Here is a 19,286-nt window from a genome sequence, read left to right as displayed (position 1 = left end):
GGTGCGGGGAGGCGGACACACGGTGCGGTGCCGCGCCGGGCCGCCGGGGGCGCTGCGCGCGTGGGCGCGGCGGTCACGCGCGGCGGAGCAGGAAGCGGCGCGGGGCGGGTGGAGCCACGCCGTCCCGGTGTCCCGGTCCCGGTGTTCCCCCCGCCGCGGGCCATGCGCTGCGTCCTGATCGCCAGCACCGCGGCCGAGCTGCTCTTCTACTGGGCCGATGCCGCCTTCCTCCGCCGGCTGCGGTCGTCCCACGTCGGGCAGGTGAGGCGGGACGGGGCGGCGCCGGTGCGGGGAAGGGAGCGCGGGGTGCGCGGTCGCGCGTGGGCGCTGACCGGGAGCGTGTGGCGCAGGGCCCGGCGCTGGAGGACGGCCTCAACACCCTCTTCGCCCCCCTCATCATTTCCTGCGCCGCGCTGCTGGAGAAGCTCTCCGACACCTACACCTGCTTCGCCACCGGGGGTGGGCGGCACCTCCACGTCCTGCACACGGTAGGACCGGCACCGGGGACCAGGGACCCCTGGCCGGCCCCCGCCTGACCCCGCTGCCGGTTGCAGTTCGGGGACTGCCTGTACATCGCAGTGAACGGCGACGGGACGCAGAGCGAGGACGACCTGCGCCGGACCCTCTTCGTGCTGCGGCGCTTGCTGGAAGTTCACTGTGGCCTCGTCACGCTCGACTCGCACCTCATCCGCAAGGAGTGAGCGGGCACAGCCACCGGCACAGGCTGGCATGTCGGGATGTTGGGGTGGCTGCCCCGAGGTGCCTTAATGCAGCACCGGGGGCTGGGATTGGGTGTCTCCAGCTGGGATCCCCCCTTTGCAGCAGGACCCCCTGCCTGCCGGGCTGCAGCTGGGTTTTGGTGTGTCCGTCCCGTGTGGGGAGCTGGGTTTTGGTGTGGACGTCCCACACAGGGAGGTGACAGCCACCAATGAGTTTACATTCTCTGACCGCTGCAGGTTGCGGCCGGCTGATTCGGAGCAGCGGGAGCGTGTGTGGAGCCTGCTGCGGGGCCTGCTGGAGACCTACAGCCACCTGCGGGAGGAGGACCAGAGCTTTGCAGTGGAGGTACCAATGCTCTGGGGTGTCCCTCACTTTTGGGGTGTTCCAGGGGTGGGCGGCTGTGTGGAGTCCCAGGATGTGGGAAAAGGTGGTGGGCTGGGGACTTCAGGGCAGCTCCCCTCAGCAGTGGAAGCTCAGACCTGCCTGTAGGGCTGCAAGGCTGGGTTTGAGGGAGTTCAACAGCCTTTCCTGCTCCTGCACCCCAGGCCGTGGAGCGGCTGATCCATCCTCAGCTGTGTGAGCAGTGCATCGAGTTCCTGGAGCGACAAGTGGTACAGTACATCAACGCTAGCCCCGAGCGTGGCGGGGACGAAGTGGGCCATGCCTTCCTCCTGGTGCACACCAAGCTGCTGGCCTTCTACTCCAGGTGTGCCCAGCCCCACCACCCTCCCCAGGGCAGCCATTTGTCCTGCCAGCTGACCCTTTCCTTCTCTGGCCTGCAGCCGCAACGCCAGCTCCATCCGTCCAGCTGATCTGCTTGTCCTCATCCTCCTGGTTCAGGACCTGTACCCCAGCCAGAGCGCCGAGGAGGAGCTTGGCCTGCAGGTGCTTTAGAGCAGGACTGGGGGCGCAGCAAGTCAGGGCTCTCCCATGGGGTGATGCCTTGACAGCTGGGGCTTAGGGGTTTTTTCCCTCTTTTTGAAAGCCCACAGCAGGGAATGTTCTCCCTCAGGGACCCAAGAGAAGTGAGAGCATCCCTGTGAGTGGCCCTGGCTCCCATGGAGCTGCAGACAAGGACTCAGATGACCAAGTGAGTCCTTGAGATCAGGAGCTGCAGGATGCTGGAAGGGTTGCCTGCATCGCTGCCATCGCTGACCCATCTGTTTTTGCTGGCAGGACACAGATGATCTCTCTGTGCCTGAGGTCTACTACACACCTGAGCCCTCACCAAGCAGGCACAGTACAGGTGAGTGCCCAGCTGGGCAGCAGCCATGCCCCACACCCCCAGCCCTGCAGAGGCTCCGGGGCTGTGAGGGGGGCTGGAAGGGTGCCCTGCCATGTTCTCTGCAGGCAGTGAGAGCTGGTCAGAGGGAGCCGAAATGGTGAGCATTGGGGAAGTTGATGCTGCAGACGTCCAGGTGAGCACGGAGTCCTGCAATACCTCCCAGCTCCACACCTCACCAGCCTGTCCCAGTGCCCTTTGTGGTCTCTGGTCCTTTTCACTCATCTCTTGCTGTGCTGCAGCTGTGGGTGCCCTGCGTCCCCCATGTTGTGCATAACTGTGACAGCTCTGATCTCCTTCTCTGAGGCATTGCTTACAATGAGCTGTCAGCAGAGAGGGAGAGGGGCTGCCTCAGAGCAGTCCAGTGTCTCCCTCTGCTGCCGTTGGGCTTTCTGGGCTGCTTTCCTTATGGAAAAGCACACTGCAAGCAAACACTGGCCTCCGTTTAAGGCATTTGCAGCCTTAATCTTTGCAACAGGCTTCTTCTCTTCTGCTCCTCTGGGGTCCCTGGGCGCTTTCCTCACTGCTGATCTTTTGCTACATGGCCCCTCCAGCTCCTTTGGTTCTGTCATGCCTGGTTGCAGCTTTCAGGGCAATGACGCATCCCTACAGAGCATCCTTTGTGCGAGCTGTCTCATCCCCACAGGGCACTGAGCACCTCCCCTGTCTTCCCAGATGGCAGAGGACTTGCTCCAGACCTTGGGGCCTCTGGTCCCTGAAGCTTCAAACCCCAGAAGGATCTTTCTGGACGCCAGCCTGCGGGAAGGTTACTACCCCTTGCTGCCGCACACCATGCACTGCCTCCCGCTCTGGCCAGGCATCTCCCTTGTGCTACTGACCAAGGTGAGCTGCCTCTGAGGTGAGGGAAGCTATGCTGGACTGAGTCCTGCCTGACCTGCCTCTCCCTTCCCTGGCAGGGCCCCATGACCCAGGTGGCCATCACCTTGTACCAGCTGCTGGATGGTTTCTTGGTGCTGGAGAAGAAGCTGGAAGAGGGACCAGAGGTGGGAGTCGCACGCTCCTACCCGTTCCTCGCTGAGCTGCGGCAGCGCATGGACAAATTTGTGAAGAAGCTGAGTGGACATGACATCCAGGTGGGAGTGGGGACATGAGGACCCTGTCCTGTTGTCCCCACAGCCTGACACAGTCCTGTCTCTTTCTAGTTGCAGAACACCTGGTTGGACTTCAAGAACAAGATATTTTCACGGAGCGAGCCTGGGAGCTCCCTGGAGTGAGTAGGGGGAAGCCAGGGAAAGTCTCCAGGACAGGCAGGGACCTTTCCCAGCCTGGGGACCAGCACTGTCCCTGCAGTGCTAGGGACCCAGTGTCCAAACCTGGTGTCTGTGTCCCCTGGCTCAGGCTGCTGCAGTCAGTGGCAAACGTGAAGCGGCAGCTCTGCTCCGTGTACCGCCAGCTCTTCCTGACCTCTGCTGGCCACAGCCTGTCCCAAGGGCTGCGGGACCGTGCTCAGAAGCTGATGAGGTGAGTGCATGGGATGGTCAGCATCCCCAGGGGGCTGCCCCACACCCAGCTGTGCTGGGGCATGTGGGTCCTGGCCTCTCACTGTGCTTCTTCTTGGCAGGGAGAAGCTGCTGGACTGGCGGGACTTCCTGCTGGTGAAGAGCAGGCGCAATATCACCATGGTGTCATACCCATCTCTGCAGCTGGGAACCCAGCCTGGCAAGGGGGTGTCCCCAAAGGGGTAGCAGATGGGGAGTGGGACCCTATCCCCTGGCACCGGGATCAAGGGGAGGAATGTAGTGGGCAAAGGTGGTTTCCCTGAGGCTCAGGGGCTGTCCTGGAAGGGCACCAAAGTTGTTGGACACCCTTAACCCATCCCACGTACCTGGAAGACTTTCCTGGTCTGGTGCACTTCATCTATGTGGACCGCACAGCTGGACAAATGATGGCACCATCGCTCAGTGTGACAGAGAAGTCCAGCTCAGAGCTGGGCAAGGGTCCCCTGGCCACCTTCATCAAGAGAAAGGTACTACTCATGGGGTAGGTGTGGGGTGGGAACCGCAGAAGAGGGTGGAAATTGGAGGGGTTTCTGCTCAGGCTTCAGATGCCCCTTGTCCCCCAGGTCTGGTCCCTGATCACACTGGCCCGGCGATACCTACAGAAGGGCTACACGACACTGATGCTGCAAGATGGCGACTACTGCTGCTCCTACTTCCTCTGGTTTGAGAATGAGATGGTATGTGGGGCCAGGAAAGGGCTGAGCCCCTCTTTCCCTGGGGCAGGGAGCAGGGCTGTAGACACAGCCAGCTCTGACTCCTCAGTAGTTCCATCCCAGCTCCTGCCCTCTGCTGTCATTTCTCCCCAGGGCTACAAGCTGGAGGTGATGGAGGTACCAGTTCTGTCTGACGATTCTGCTCCCATTGGGATGCTGGCAGGGGACTACTACAGGTGAGCAGTTTGCCAGCCCTGTGGTTTGGCACCAGGGCTCGAAGCTCTGATGGCACAGGGGTCCCTGTGAGTGATGGCAGGATGTCACTGCAGGGTGGTACCAGTTGTGGTGTCACTGGGGTTGCACCAGCCCATCTCCCCGGGCTGGTGCCATGGTTTTGCTGTGTCCTTGCAAAGTACTTTATAGAGGGAAGGTGGTTAGAAAGGGGTTTCCTGTGTGCACTGTACCTGCCAAGGCCCCTGTCTTCTCCTCCCCAGGAAGTTGCTGCGTTATTACAGCAAGAACCACCAGGCAGAGGTAGTGAAGTGCTACGAGCTGCTGACTGTGCACCTGGGCATCATCCCCTCCGAGCTCATGGTCCAGCAGGCCTGCGACTTGGCCCGGCGCCTCTGGGAGCCATCCCGCATCCCTCTGCTCTGAGCTGCCTCCAGCCACCTTGGGGCCAGGATTAAAGTGGGTGTGTGGGTGTTCCCAGAGCCTGGGTTGCTTTCTCAGTATCTGTGTGCCATGCCATGGATTGTGCCTGCAGGCAGCAACTGGCAACTTTCCCATCCTCCAGCCTGGCCAGGGCTGGCATTGTCTCCTTTCCTGCTCCCCATGCTGCCACCCAGCAGCCAATGGGGACAGGCAGAGAGCGGGGCCGGGAGGTTGTTTACAAATCACTGTCTTGCTGAAAAGTGCATTTCCAGAGCAGGATTTATAATGTTAGCTTGGCATTACTGCCAGGCTTTGGCCAGAGATCAAGATAGTGTAGCCAAACCTGAGTGGAGCAATGGTCTAGGGTGCATCTCTCTTCCCCCTGACCCTGAAATGTGGGGTGCAGGGCCCTCAGAGGTTTGGCAGGCTCTGGGGAGGTGCAGCCCATCCTGCACCCCCTTCCCTGCACTCAGGCTTCCAGGCACCAGTTAGCCACAGCTCTGAGCTTAGCTGGGAGCAGCAAGTAAATCCTGAGGCAGCTTATGTGTTTCCCAGGCACGTCTGGGCTCAGTGCACGTCCAAACCTCAAGTACAGCTGGGAATGGGGCCAGCCCCAAGGAACTCATGCAGGCGCTGCCCCTTGTTGCTCCCGTGCCACTTGCTGGAGCTGGGGACGGCGATTCAGGGAGCACTGGACCATGACAGGGCCTTTGCCCCATCGTGCTGAGCTGGAATTTGCCCTGCTGAGCAATAGTGCTGGATTCAGAGCCAAGCTCATCCCCAAGCTGCCCCTTTTCCTGCTGCTTTCGGGGCTTGCCTGCTCACGGGGGGGGAGGGGGGGGGCAAACTCCCTCTGTCGTACCGTGCTTGGTCCATCACCCCAGCCACGTGCCTCTGGATCATCCCTGGAGCAGAAGAGGAGCTGGGGCACGGGGGCGCTCAGGCCCCCGCCTGCCTGCTCAGCACATTCCCGGAGTACAGGCTGGGGAGCTCCTGGCACTCTGCTGAGCCCCAGGCAGGATCTGTCGCCTTCTCAGCACTGGGGTTTGTCTCCGGCCCCGCTGTAAGCCCCCAGCAAAACTGTGCCAGGGTCAGCACCTCGCTGGGGACAGCCCCAGCGGGGCAGCGCTCGGCGGGTCCCCCTGTCCTGACCAGCCTCCCCGCCTCTCCTAGGCGTTCCCTGCCCTGACCCCCCCGTCTCATCCCTGTGCCCGGAAGCCCTGGGAAAAGTTCCGCCGTGAAAGCAAAGTCCAGGCTGCTGGACGCAGGGCAGCCGTGGCCAGGCGCTGTGGGGCGATGGCAGCTGGGCTCCCGGGAAGACTGAGCCTGGTCTGCTCTTCCCGCTGGCTGCAGGGCTGGCATCTGTCCCTGGGGCCGTCAGGAGCGCGTTTGGCCCATGCCGGGGCTGCAGCCCGGCTGCAGCGGGAATACGACGCGGTGGTGATCGGGGCAGGTAACAGAGCAAGGGAGCAAGAGTCGAGCTGCGGGGAGCCAGCGGGGGCCCCCATCTGCCCTCCCCCCAGGGCATGTAGCAGAGGAGCAGCCAGGTGGGGACCACAGTAGTGCTGGATGCATTGCAAACCCCCAGGCTGCTCCTCATGCCGGGGAGGACGCAGGGGTCTGGCACAAGCTGCAGCCCCCCAGCATGCAGAGCACTGTTGGAGCATCTGTTTTGAGCACTTCTGTCCGCCTTTGCTCCACCATTAGGGCCAGGGCTGTAGGGCCGGGGGAGGAGGCTCCTTGTCACCCGTATCCCTGTGTCCAGAGCCTGTTATTGGGCTGGCTGTGACAGCCCCATGCCCCAGGCATTGCAGGGTGCCCTGTGCTGTGGGCCCATCACTGACACTGGACTCTGTTCACCTCCCTCTCTTCTTGCAGGGCACAACGGGCTGGTGGCAGTGAGTACCAAGAGTGGCATTCTGCCTCTCCTCTATCCACAGGGGACAGCAGGGGACTGGGAAGGGTCAGCGCTGTGGGCAAGGGAGGGCTTTGGTGGCAGTGTCCATGGGGCTGGGGCTCCCACAGGCCCTCCCTAGTGAGGGGGGCACCACGTGCAAGAGGGTGCTCAGGTTGACAATGAGATCCCGGCTGGAGGGATGGGCAGTGCGTGCCGTGCTCCCCACAGGCTGCCTACCTGCAGCGGGCAGGGCTGCGCACGGCTGTGCTGGAGAAGCGTCATGTGCTGGGCGGCGCAGCCATCACGGAGGAGATCGTGCCAGGTATCCCCCCGTTCCCCTTGTCCCCCTGGCCAGCCCCGGTGGCAGACATCCCCCACCACCCCACATCCTCCAGGGTTCAAGTTCTCCCGGGCATCATATCTGCTCAGCCTGCTGCGACCACAAATCTATGCTGATCTGGAGCTGCAGGTACTGGCACCCACCCTTTGCTGGGCTGCTGGCAACTCCCACCATGCAAGCAGGGGGACCCTGCTCCCAGGCTGTCCCTGCAGTGGGCACATCCCTGTCTTGCAGCGGCACGGTCTGAGGGTGTTCCCACGGGACCCCTACTCCTTTACCCCACTGCTGGAGGACAGGAGCCCTCCTCGCTCCCTTCTGCTGGGACATGACATGGCTCAAACTCAGCAGCAGATTGCTCAGTTCTCCCAGAAGGATGCCCAGGTACCATCAGAGACATGCACCTGGCACAGCAAAACCCATGAGGGGCTGCCCTGCCCCTGGAGTGGCAGGGATGCTCCTGGGTGAGTTATCCATTGCACCCACCATGGTGCAGTCCTTGTTGTCCCCCCTCTGTCCCCTTCCAGGCTTACCCTGAGTATGAGGCATTCCTGGGGCGCATGGTGTTGGCCCTTGACCCATTGCTGGATGCCCCTCCAGTGGATACAGCTGCCTTGGGGAAGGGTTCCATGCTCCAGCAGCTCAGGAACCTACAAACCCTGAAGCCCTTGCTGCAGGCAGGTACATCTGGGATGCCAGGGAACTCCGATAGCAAGGGGTGTTTGCCAGCGCCTGGGGTGGGCAATGCAGAGCCTCCTCAGGAGCCCCACCTGGGCTGGCAGGCTCTGGTAGCCTTGCTCACCTTGGTCTTGACCTCCAAACCCAGCTGGGCACCAGTAGCCAGCCCTGGCGCAGCCATGTAGGTCTCACACTACCTCTCTACCCCAGGGCTGGCACTGGGGCGGCAGCTGCCCCGCTACTATGAGGTACTCACAGCCCCCATCTCCAAGGTGCGTGCTGGCAGTGGTGGGGTGGAAACACCCACTTCCTCTCCTCCTGCCTGTCAGGGTGCTGTGGCAACTCCCCACCCCAAGCCTGGTGTGCTCTCTTTCTCCTGGGCCAGATCCTGGATCAGTGGTTTGAGTCAGAACCCCTGAAAGCAACTCTGGCTACTGATGCGGTGATTGGAGCCATGGCCAGCCCACACACCCCCGGCAGCGGGTGAGGGTCCCTTCCCCCTGGGGCTCATGCCTGCACTGTCCCCCCATGCCATGCTCTGTGCTTGGCTCTGCTGCACCCCGGTACCACAAGCCCTGCCCCCCTGCCTCTCCCTCCCACTGCCTGCTCAACTTAGCCAGGGTGCCTCAGGGGCTGGTGCTGGGCAAGGGGCTGCCCCCAACCCTGCCATATGGCGCTCCTGAGTGGCCCCCACCTATCCCTTTGCTGTCTGGACACCTCTGTCCCCGGGTTCGGCTGAGTCCTGGCTGGTGCGTGCTCCCTGTTGTAAATGAGTTGACATCCCGTGAGCTGGCATGGTCCCGCCTGTGGGGGCTGTGGCACCGTCCTCACTGCCCATGCAGGGGACAGACCCATCCCCTCAGCTGGCAGCTAACCTGGGGTCCTGTTACCACAGGTACGTGCTGTTGCACCATGTCATGGGTGAGCTGGAGGGACGGCGGGGGGCCTGGGGCTACGTGGCAGGTGGGATGGGAGCCCTGTCCCAAGCCATCGCCCATGCAGCGACTGCCCGGGGAGCCCACATCTTTGCTGAGAAGGTACGGGGTGTCTGTGAGAGGGGAGCTGCCTGGCCACCCCCACAGGCAGCAGGGATGTTCTTGGTAAAGTCTTGTCCCCTACACATGCCCAGGCAGTGTGCCACGTGCTGCTGGGCAGGGACGGGGAGGCGCAGGGTGTCGCGCTGCAGGATGGGACAGAGGTGAGGAGCAAACTGGTGCTGTCCAATGCCTCCCCCCAGATCACCTTCCTGGAACTCATTCCTCAGGTACAGAGTGCATGGGGCTGGTGGGGCCTTGGCATGTTGGAATCCCCCATCCACACTGCCCCTCACAGCCAGCCTCTGCACTGGTGTATCCCACCCTAGGAGCAGCTGCCGAAGGATTTTGTCCAGCGGATCCGGCAGGTTGACACATGCTCCCCTGTCACCAAGATCAATGGTAGGTACCAGCAAGGACACTTTCGCTGCCATCCCTGCTGGAGGAACACTGGTGTCAGGCTCAGCAAGAGGCTGCACCCCATTTCCTCCATCTCCCCATCCCATGCCCAGTGGCGGTGGATCGGCTGCCCAGCTTCCTGGCTGCCCCCAATGCCCACAATGGCCAGCCCCTGCCCCACCACCAGTGCTCCATACATCTCAACTGCGAGGGCACCCAGCTCCTGCACCAGGCATTCACTGAGGCCACCCATGGGCACCCCTCCAGCAGGTAGGAGCCTGTACTGGCATGCCTTGGTGTGCTGGGGATGGGAGAGGACAGTCATGGCAGTGGGTGCTGGGCGAAGAGGTGTGGAGTGGCTGGGTGCCCCTCTGCCTGCGCAGCTGGTGTACTGCTCCCCCAGGCCCATGATCGAGCTCTGCATTCCCTCAGCGCTGGACCCAGGGCTGGCCCCGCCGGGCTGCCACGTCGTGTCCCTCTTCACACAGTACACCCCGTCCGTGCTGGCAGGCGGTCGGTCCTGGGACGAGCAGGCCAGAAATGCATATGCAGACACGGGTACGTAATGCACACACAGACCCCGCTAACACCCGTGGGCAGAGCTGCCCTGGGGCTGCACAGGAGCTCGCTACCATGTCCCCCCGGGCCGCCCACCAGTAGTCCTTTCATCTTTCTCTAGTGTTTGACTGCATCGAAGACTATGCCCCAGGGTTCAAGGCATCCGTCATTGGCAGGGACATCCTGACGCCACCAGACCTGGAGAGGATCTTCGGGCTGCCTGGTGGAGTGAGTACCACACATGTCAACTCTGAGTATCGCGCTGGTGCCAGTGCTAGTGGGCACACAGGCCTGGGCAAGGCACAGCCAGCTCACACAGAGCTCTGTTGGCAGAACATCTTCCATGGAGGGATGTCTCTGGACCAGCTGTACTTTGCCCGGCCAGCACCATCCTACTCTGGCTACCGGTCCCCAATTCCTGGCCTGTACCTGTGTGGAAGTGGAGCCCACCCTGGTGAGCAGAGCTGGGAGCTAGGACCCTCCTGGGGGCCTGCAGAAGAAAGGAAAGGGCACGTGAGAGGTGTACCACCATTCCCCATTTCTGCTTTCTTGCAGGAGGAGGAGTGATGGGAGCAGCAGGACGCAATGCTGCGCAGGTGGCTATTAAGGATTTCAGGCACCTCTGATGAGATTGGTGACACTGACTTCACCCAACACAGGGTTGTGACAGCAGCAAGCCCTACTGATCCCATGCAGAGCCCTCCCCATCCCCAACTTGCTTCCCCAGCACCTCAGGGCAGCTCAGCTCCCAGCTGCTGTGCTCCCAGCTGCTACAGTCACCTTGGACAGGTGGCTGCTCGCAGCCTGCCACAACCCAGCCTTTCCCCAGTGGCTCCTGGACCCTGCATGACTGTGGCAAGTCTCACTCAGCCCCTGCCTGTGCCCATGGAAATAAACCCTGGCCCAGGCTCTGTCATGAGCACTCTCACTGTGTTTTTTGAGCAATTCATGCAGCTCCCACTGTGCCATCCACACTTGCTGGTGATGCAGCCCTGGGGGAACTGTCAGAGAGGACAGGCACATTTCAGAGTAGTGAACAGGGACAAACAGCCCCTCAACCCTCTCCTCTGCTCATTGATGCAGGCTCAGGTGCATGCAGGGCTGTTTGTACGGAGCTCCCCAGATCCAGGCAGGTCTGGGCCATCCTTAAGGGGCTTAGAACAAGCAGGGAGCCAGGGAGCTGCCTGGAAACTGCTTTGGTACCTGGAGTCCCCAACTGTCCTCAGTGCCCCGGCTCTTTGTGGCTGTGTGTACAGCAGACACGTGTCCAGCGGCTCAGAAACCACAGCAGCCAGGACTGGCAGCTGCTCCCTCGTGCCTCACACATGCTCCTATTCCCGACGGTAGCTGCCCGCACGTGTTCTGGCCCCGTCCCTCCGTCCCCAGGGCAGATGTTCCGTGCTGGCCACTCCTCAGCCACAGCAGGCCCGGGGTGTGCCCATCACCCGGGCTGCTGCCGGGAGCCGCTGGCTGCAGATTACAGAGCTCGCATCCTCTCCCTGCCCTCTTCCTCCCCCAGACAATGCTCCCGATTCAGCCGCCCGCCTCGCCTCCTGCCGGGCCCTAAATACGGTGCTGACAGGGTGAGCTGCTGCACCTGAGCTGGCTGAATCAATATTGACCGGCCAGGAATAGTCCCGCAGCCCTCTGAGAATAGTCCCGCACGCCCGCCCGCCGCCCACAGCTTCCCGCGCACGGGGCTGCCCTGCTGCCGGCCGCGTATTTTTAGCTGCTGCCCTTGCTGGCTGCCCGGGGCTGCAGGTGCTGGCACCCACTGAGCCCCGAGGGAGGTGAGGAGCTCATTGGCTGACTCCTCAGGGCAAAGGGGGACTCCTCCAGCCTGCCACGACCACATGAGCAGCAGGACACTGCTGCGAGATGAGGCTGGCAGGTCCCAAATGTGGGAGAGCCCACTAGCCCCCTCACTTCTCTCTTCTTACTGTGCCCAGGAGCAGAGGCAGAGCTGGGAGCGGGACCCAGCACCCGCCTGCCCTGCACCCCTGCCAGCATCTGCCGGGGGAGGAGTTCGGGGGAAGCTCCTGGCCTCACACTTAAGCAATTGAGCTTCAAAACGGCAAGACGAATGAGTCACGGGCTCCACTGCTGGCCCCAACCCTGCTCTTCCCCAGGGCTTTCCGTGGCCCCCACTCTGGGCCTGGCCAGGGACCCATATCGCAGCAGAGGCTTCGGGACATGCCCTGATCCCGGCCAAGGCAGAGGGCTGGGGTGAGGGTCCCCTGCGAGGGGGTCCCAGCGTTGTGCATCCCTGCACACCCAGAGGTGCTGGAGGCCCTTGCGAGACGTGGCGATGAGCTCACGGGCTATTCCCGGCCGTGTTGATCCTGGCTCCTCCCGGCAGGATCCGGCTGCTTTGACTCCAAACAAACAGCCCGGTGGCCACCGGCACATTCCTGGCCGGTCCCTGGGCACGGCCAGGGCACTGGGCTTCCTGTTTATCCCCATCCCACGGCGGGGCACGCCGGGCGTGTGGGCAGCAGGGTGCCCCGGGGACTGGCGGCACCCCAAGCCGGAGGTTGCTCCCGGGGCAAGTCGGGGGGGGCATCCCCAGTCTCCACGTCCCACGGAGCGGGGCTACGCCTGAGGACCCTCAGCCAGCCTGGTTCAGCGATGGTGCAAGTGATGCCCCAAGTCCTGGGGGAACTGGGCTTACGGTACCATCCCATAGCCTGCCGTGGTCTCTGAGCCCCCCGAGTCCTGGCCCCTCTGCAGCACCTCCAGGCATCCTATGCCTGTGTACCCACCTGAACCATTCCTTAAGTAGGAAGGTGCAAGGAGTGTCCCTAGCATAGCAGTTCGTCATCTCCAGAAAGTCCATGCTCTGCCTGGCTGGGCGACAGCCCAGTGGGGGGAGCATCCCTGACCGGGGACGCTGGCACTCGGGGGAGGTCCAGCCTCGCGGCAGGTAGGGACTGTGCGGGGTAGCTCAGATTCCGCTGGCTGGGGGAAGGACAGGCTTTGGGGCAGGAACAGGTTTGCCCCAGTGTGCAGTGAGGCAGAGTAGGGCCGGGGGTGTGCACGGAGCAGGGCTGGGCTCCAGACCAGAGGCGGGGAGGCGGGGGGCCCCCCCGGGTCGGCCCACCCCGCCGCACCATAAAAGCGGCTGCAGGCGGTGCCCGGCGGGAGGCAGGAGCTGCGGGAGCTACCGCCGCGGGCGCTACCGCCGCGTCCCCTGGCCATCACCGTGTCCCTCGCCACCGCCTGCCCCGCAGCGCTGCCGGTTCGCCACTGCCATCCCTTGTCAGGGTGAGTACCCGGGGTGGCCCCGGGAGGGGAGATCTAGGCAGCTGGAGGGGGGTCAGCAATCCCACCGGTGCTCTGAATGAGGATGCAGGGGAAGACGTGAGGTGACGGGGACTGGGCTGTGTGCAGGATGGGGACGAATCCCTGGTGTTCGGTAAAGAATCCAGGTAGAGGAAAAAAGGGGGCTCTGTGGGGCCCCCACCCATGTCCCAAAGCATGGGGCAGACAGGAAGCAACAAGAGCACAGGGCAATGTTCGTGGGGCTGCCCATGGCTGTCGGTGCCTGGAAGGGCTGTGTCAGAGCTGGGTGACCTGGTGCAGGGGTGGGGTACGCCTGTGAGTAAGGCAGGGACTAGCCCATGCATCTCCCACAGCATAAGGACCCGAACGTCACCACCGTGTTAAGAGGCCATGATATCCCTCCACCATTGCCCAGCTCCTGGGGCACAGGGGGCTGCAGCTGCACCCTCACTCTGCGTTGGTCCCCAAGGGCTCATTGTTGCACTGTTCTCCAGGCATCCCACCCACAGAACCACGATGGTGATGCCAACTGGCGCAAGTCACGTCCTGCTGGTGCTGCTGCTGTGCTGGGTTGCCCCCAGCAGGCAGGAGCTGGCCCCGGTGCAGCTGCGGCTGGGGGGACCACGGGGACCAGCCGGAGAGGGCCGGCTGGAGGTGCTGTACCAGGGGCGCTGGGGCACCGTGTGCGATGACGGCTTCGACTTCCACGCGGCCACCGTCGCCTGCCGACAGCTGGGTTACACCGCAGCCATCACCTGGACCCATAGTGCCACCTACGGCCAAGGGGAAGGTAGGGGGCAGGGGGTTCCGACGAGAGCAGTGTGCTTCCCGCTGGCTGTGGGAGCCTGCCCACGGGGCTGTGGGTGCAGACAGCTTGCGGGACACACTGGATGGGGCCTGTGATGCTGTGTCCCCAGGCCCCATCTGGCTTGACAACGTGCGGTGTGGGGGCAGCGAGGGCTCCCTGGCAGAGTGTGTCCACAATGGCTGGGGCATCAGTGACTGCCACCATGGCGAGGATGCTGGTGTGGTGTGCTCAGGACAGCGCCTGCCTGGCAACTCCTCCCAGGCTACCACCTCTGGTCACCTGGGAGAGGTGAGTGGGGGCCCGTGGCATTCCCCTGTGCCCAGCAGGGTACACCAGGACAACCGGAGCAGGTCCCTCTAACCCTTCTCCTGGCCCCTTTTCTGAACACCCTGCCCTTGGTGCTGGAGCCCTGTGCTCACCCCATGCCCACTGTGCAGGTGTCGGGGCTCACCCTGGAGGAGGTGCGGCTCAAGCCCATTCTGGCACGGGCCAAGCTGAGCATGCCAGTGATGGAGGGTGCTGTGGAGGTGAAGCACAATGGGCGCTGGAGGCAGATGTGCGATGCCAACTGGACCAGGAACAACAGCCGTGTGGTCTGTGGGATGCTGGGCTTCCCCCGGGAGAAGCACATCAACACCAGCTTCTACCGGTAGGGATGCAGGAGACACGCACTGCACCTGGGCATGTGGGGCAGGTGCCCGGCTGGGGACACTGTGGGGACAAGAGACTGGAGGAGTGGTCAGAGAAGGGCTGCACAGATGGGTGGGTGTGCAAGGTGCCAGTATGGCCTTTGACAAGGGTCAGAGTTGGGCTCCGCAGAGGTCTGTGGGGATGGTCACCATCATGACTGGCAAAATGTGAGAGAAAGGAGAGGAAAGACAAGTGTCCCTTGGTCCCTCCCAGCCCGACTCAGCCTGGGGCTATAAATACAGCCCATAATGAGCGCCTACCGGTGCCAGGAGTCACACAGTCCCACTGGGACACATGGTACAGACAGGCTTGGCACAGTAATTGCCAGTGGGGAGAGAACATGACGTGCTGTGGGGTCTCCATCTCCTGCCGGGAAGGGCAGAAATGGGACGTGGAGTTCAGAGTCGTGCAGTGTCAGTGTGCTCCCTCACCTCCTGGCTTTGTACACCCACAGAAAGCTCTGGAACAGGAAGCTGAAGGACCCCAGCTCCAGGTAGGACTCAGCACTGGGCATGGTGGGCAGGGCACCTTGGGTGGGCACCCAGCATGAGCATTGGGTGGAGGAAAGTCTATGGCACCCGAGCTGACCCTGGCCCTGCTCCTCTCCCTCGGCAGCCTGAAGACCCTCAGCCAGAAGAACAACTTCTGGGTACACAAGGTGCGGTGTCAGGGCTCAGAGCCCCACCTGGCCCGCTGCCCTATGCAGGTGGCCCCACCAGCCCCACACCAGCACGCCTGCCCCCACGGCATGCACGCCATTGTCAGCTGTCTCCCTGGCCCTGCCTTTCAGAAGGGCACAGGCAAGGGCAAGAACAAGACCACCCCAGGAAAGGTGAGCCCTTGCAGAGTTCCACACCCTCTCCCATGGATAGAGAGTCCCAGAGCTGAGCAGCACTCAGCCACCCCATTTGCACTTGAGGAGGGGGGTGGCTGCATCCTGGGGTGGCTCACTGGCTGCTCCCTATGCCCAGGTGCTCCCAGTGAGGCTGCGAGCAGGCACCCATGTTGGCGAGGGCCGGGTGGAGGTGCTACGCCATGGGCAGTGGGGCACCGTGTGTGACAAGCAGTGGGACCTGGCTGCAGCCAGCGTGGTGTGCCGGCAGCTGGGCTATGGGACAGCGAAGCAGGCCCTGGTGGGAGCCCGGATGGGACAAGGTGAGGCAGTGTTACAGCATGGACTTGGGAAACCTCTGGGCTTGGAGGGGTATGATGGGGAAATCAACTGGTTTAACGTGTCCTGCTGAAGAATCCTGGGATGTTCAGGCAGCTCCAGCCTGCCCTGGGATGAGGCTCCCCTGTCTGCTCTGCCATGGGAAGCCCCATAGAGAATGCTCAGACCAGGGGAACGAAGATGAGGGTCCTGCTCCAGGATGGGCATGGAGCAGGGAGCACTGACCCTTCCTGTTCTTTAGGTCTGGGGCCCATCCATATGAGCAATGTACAGTGCACTGGCCATGAGCGCTCCCTGGGTGAGTGTCGCTTCCAGGACGCCGAGCAGAGTGGGTGTCGGCACGAGGCTGATGCTGCTGTCCGCTGCCACATGCCCCACATGGACTTCAAGAGCCAGGTGAGCCCTTGCCTCCTTCCCAGAGCCTGTTGAACCCCAGGCCATTGCACAGTCCCTGCTCCCCAAGCTCTGTGCCCAGTGTGGATGCTCAGAGCAGCCCTGGGGTGACCCTGGGGATAGGGGGACACAGAGCAGCACCCTGATGAGGTTCTGCAGGATGATCTGGTGGCAAAAGTGGTCTTATAGGGAGGAAAGGAGGAAGAGGAAGGTGAGGGAGATGTTCAGCTGGATGTGTGGGGCTGCTTGTCCCATAGCAGCACTGGGTGGGAGAGCTGAGGTCCTGCGCCACATCCCAGCTCAGCCCCTCTCTGCCAACAGGTGCGGCTGGCCGGGGGCCGCAACCCCGAGGAAGGCGTGGTGGAGGTGCTGGTGCCAGTGCAGGGGCGGCTGCAATGGGGTGCAGTGTGCGGTGCACAGTGGGGCCTGAACGAGGCCATGGTGGTCTGCAGGCAGCTGGGGCTGGGCTTTGCCAGCCATGCCCTCCAGGTGAGTGGGGTACCAGCCTGGGGCAGGGACTGCAGGGGTCCTGCAGGGTGGATAGCATGGGCATGGCTTGGCCAGGGGCTCTGGGATGGGACGGTGGGGGGACAAATCCTGGTGGCAGTGTTAGGGCAGGAGAAGAGGCAGGGAAGGCAGGTGGGTGCTGGCAGGGGCTGCAAGGACTGGTGCAAGCACTGTGCTCCTCCTCTGTTCAGGAGACGTGGTACTGGGCGGGCAGCCCCGATGCCAGCCGGGTTGTGATGAGCGGGGTGCGCTGTGCCGGCACTGAGCTGGCCCTCCAGCAGTGCCAGCGCCATGGCCCTGTCCACTGCCCCAGCGGCGGGGGACGCTTCTCAGCAGGGGTCACCTGCACTGCCCGTGAGTAGCAGGAGCCCATGGGGTACTGCTGGGAGGGGGGACCCCCCTTCTCCTGTAGGAGAGTAGGGGGTGCTATGCGTGGGGATCACCTTCTCAATCCCTGCTGATCCTCTCCATGCCAGATGCCCCAGACCTGGTGATGAACGCCCAGCTGGTGCAGGAGACAGCCTACCTGGAGGACCGGCCCCTGGGGCTGCTGTACTGTGCCCATGAGGAGCGCTGTCTCTCCCGCTCTGCTGACAACATGCAGTGGCCCTATGGCCACCGCCGCCTCCTTCGCTTCTCCTCCCAGATCCACAACCTGGGAAGAGCCGATTTCCGGCCCAGGATGGGGCGACATGCCTGGACTTGGCACCAGTGCCACCGGTGAGTGGTCCATAGGCAGGGGATGGCAGGGAGCTGCCCCCTCCTGGGGCCAGGCAGGGCATGGTGGCACCCGTCCCCAAGAGGCTGTCCCACCCGGGGTAATTAACAGCGTCTGAGGCAGCACTGTCATTACGGCTTTATTTGGCTTCAGGGTTGTAATTTGCTGGGTCCCTGGGTGCTGCCTTGCCGGAAGTTGTGCCGGGGTTGCCTGGGCTAGCCACGTGCTCCCTGGCCAGGCACCAGTCCTGTGCTCAGCCCTTGTCCCCACAGACACTTCCACAGCATCGAGGTCTTCACCCACTATGATCTGCTGACACTGAATGGCTCCAAGGTGGCCGAGGGGCACAAGGCCAGCTTTTGCCTGGAAGACACCAACTGCCCCGAAGGTAGGTGCTGGCTGCAGAGCTGACAGTGGCCCCCCATTCTGCTCCACAAAGGGGCTCTGTGCCTCCCTCACTCCCCCTCCTTCCTGCAGGTCTGCAGCGACGCTTTGCCTGTGCCAACTTTGGGGAGCAGGGGGTGAGTGTGGGGTGCTGGGACACCTACCGCCATGACATCGACTGCCAGTGGATTGACATCACTGATGTGCCACCAGGCAGCTACACCTTCCAGGTAAGGGGATGGAAGGGTGGGGGACACCAAGCTAAGGGCTGGGGTTCCCCTCCATGAGCACCACGGCATCCCTCACCCTGCACACTGGGGTGCTGTTCTGCACCCTGCTGTGCATGCCACAGCCCTGCCTGGCCAGGGCATAGCAGAGGTGCCCCAGCCCTGCCCCTTACCCTCCCCAGGTGGTCGTGAACCCCAAGCATGAGGTGGCTGAGTCAGACTTCTCCAACAACGTGATGCGGTGCCAGTGCAAGTATGATGGGCAGCGAGTCTGGATGCACGGCTGCCACACAAGTAAGGAGGGAGCATTGGGGGTATGGCGGGCAGCGTGGGGGAAGTGATGGGGCTGGGGGTGCCACAGGTTTCTTGTGCCCCTGCACGCCCACCCACCCCTAACATTGCTCTCCCCAGGTGATGCTTATGGTGCCGATGTGGTGAGCGATCTGGAGAGACGGGAGCGCCTGGCCAACAACCTCGTGTGACCGCTTGGCACGGGCATGGTCCCAGCAGCGCCACCGGACAGTCCGACTCCCGTGCCCCAGCCCCTGTGCCCTGGCAGCACCGGACTGAGCTCAGGGACTTGCAGACTTTTGTATTTATTGATGCTGCTGCAGAGGATGGAGATGAGCGCCAGGGCCGGTGGGGAGCGCCTGGGGGTGCCGAGTCCCATGCTGCCAGCAGGACTTGCAAGAGAGGCCCAAGTACCGCAGCAGCCCTCACCTCCACAGCCCCAGGGTCCCCCAGGACAACTACCTCAGCCTGCCCAGCCCCCCATTCTCCAGCAGACTCAGGACAGTCCCCGGCCACCCATGCACCAGTCCTGTCTTCAATAAAGATTCCGTGAGATCGGAGCAGGGCGCTGTGCTGTGGGAGAGGGGGTACTCCCTTATCAATCCCACCATCACCTCCTTCCCCTGCGCTCTTTCCCACTACAATCACAAAGGCAGTCCCCAGCTGGGAACAACTTGGTCTAGGCAATGTCTTCCCAGCCGGGCAGTGTCCCCCCTGTGCCACCCAGGGCCACCAGCTCCTGGCTGTCTGCATGCAGCTGGCATCAAGGAGCTCTGGCTTGCCGTCAGTGGTCCCCGTGGGCCAGGGGACCCTGGCCCTGAACTGGCTAACCCTGTGCATGCAAAAAGACAGTGCTCTGTGGCAGCATGGGCTGGCAGCCAGCCCACCAGCCACTGTGTCTGCAGCTGACATGCTGGGCTTTCCCAGGCTGTCCTGGCAGCTTCCCAGACATAGGAGCAGTGGTAGGGCCACTCTGTCCCTCAAAGTCCTTGCTCCTCAGCACAGGGTGAGGACACAGGGTACACCATGCCCTTGCTCTCTGTTTCTTACCTCCCATGGTTTCTATCCTTTTTCTTACAACAG

General features: G+C 62.8%; 3 protein-coding genes across 6 annotated transcripts; all 3 read left to right on the top strand.

The window, feature by feature from the left end:
• Positions 1-85: 85 nt before the first annotated feature.
• Positions 86-4,888, top strand: HPS1 (HPS1 biogenesis of lysosomal organelles complex 3 subunit 1). 2 transcript variants are annotated; one of them, XM_039554206.1, is made up of 18 exons: positions 86-261; positions 351-488; positions 555-697; positions 957-1,065; positions 1,266-1,426; positions 1,503-1,605; positions 1,733-1,810; positions 1,897-1,966; positions 2,071-2,138; positions 2,678-2,845; positions 2,920-3,096; positions 3,166-3,233; positions 3,362-3,484; positions 3,585-3,650; positions 3,845-3,989; positions 4,086-4,199; positions 4,329-4,411; positions 4,670-4,888. In XM_039554206.1, the coding sequence occupies exons 1-18, from the start codon at positions 163-165 to the stop codon at positions 4,830-4,832; spliced, it is 2,076 nt and encodes a 691-aa protein (XP_039410140.1). In that variant the 5' UTR covers positions 86-162; the 3' UTR covers positions 4,833-4,888. The 2 variants fall into 2 exon arrangements, with proteins under 2 accessions (XP_039410140.1, XP_039410139.1); XM_039554205.1 differs by having other exon boundaries at positions 1,706-1,810.
• Positions 4,889-4,990: 102 nt separating this feature from the next.
• PYROXD2 (pyridine nucleotide-disulphide oxidoreductase domain 2) lies at positions 4,991-10,660 on the top strand. 2 transcript variants are annotated; one of them, XM_039554207.1, is made up of 16 exons: positions 4,991-6,282; positions 6,708-6,727; positions 6,955-7,048; positions 7,122-7,195; positions 7,301-7,447; positions 7,591-7,744; positions 7,952-8,013; positions 8,127-8,224; positions 8,637-8,778; positions 8,871-9,005; positions 9,105-9,177; positions 9,288-9,444; positions 9,578-9,732; positions 9,854-9,960; positions 10,066-10,186; positions 10,288-10,660. In XM_039554207.1, exons 1-16 carry the CDS (start codon positions 6,126-6,128, stop codon positions 10,356-10,358), a joined length of 1,767 nt encoding a protein of 588 aa, XP_039410141.1. In that variant the 5' UTR covers positions 4,991-6,125; the 3' UTR covers positions 10,359-10,660. The 2 variants fall into 2 exon arrangements, with proteins under 2 accessions (XP_039410141.1, XP_039410142.1); XM_039554208.1 differs by lacking the exons at positions 10,066-10,186; positions 10,288-10,660 and having other exon boundaries at positions 9,607-9,732; positions 9,854-9,944.
• Positions 10,661-12,894: 2,234 nt separating this feature from the next.
• On the top strand, positions 12,895-19,267 carry LOXL4 (lysyl oxidase like 4). 2 transcript variants are annotated; one of them, XM_039553502.1, is made up of 15 exons: positions 12,895-12,996; positions 13,509-13,804; positions 13,932-14,110; positions 14,260-14,471; positions 14,967-15,005; positions 15,128-15,344; positions 15,484-15,667; positions 15,925-16,079; positions 16,398-16,565; positions 16,775-16,937; positions 17,060-17,303; positions 17,574-17,689; positions 17,779-17,915; positions 18,095-18,206; positions 18,324-19,267. In XM_039553502.1, exons 2-15 carry the CDS (start codon positions 13,531-13,533, stop codon positions 18,392-18,394), a joined length of 2,271 nt encoding a protein of 756 aa, XP_039409436.1. In that variant the 5' UTR covers positions 12,895-12,996; positions 13,509-13,530; the 3' UTR covers positions 18,395-19,267. The 2 variants fall into 2 exon arrangements, with proteins under 2 accessions (XP_039409436.1, XP_039409435.1); XM_039553501.1 differs by lacking the exon at positions 12,895-12,996 and having other exon boundaries at positions 13,162-13,804.
• Positions 19,268-19,286: the final 19 nt, after the last annotated feature.

Source organism: Corvus cornix, chromosome 6, assembly GCF_000738735.6.
Source record: "Corvus cornix cornix isolate S_Up_H32 chromosome 6, ASM73873v5, whole genome shotgun sequence".
NCBI lineage: Eukaryota > Metazoa > Chordata > Aves > Passeriformes > Corvidae > Corvus > Corvus cornix.
The sequence above is the reverse complement of the archived record's forward strand: the minus strand, read 5'-3'. Positions and strand labels throughout refer to the sequence as shown.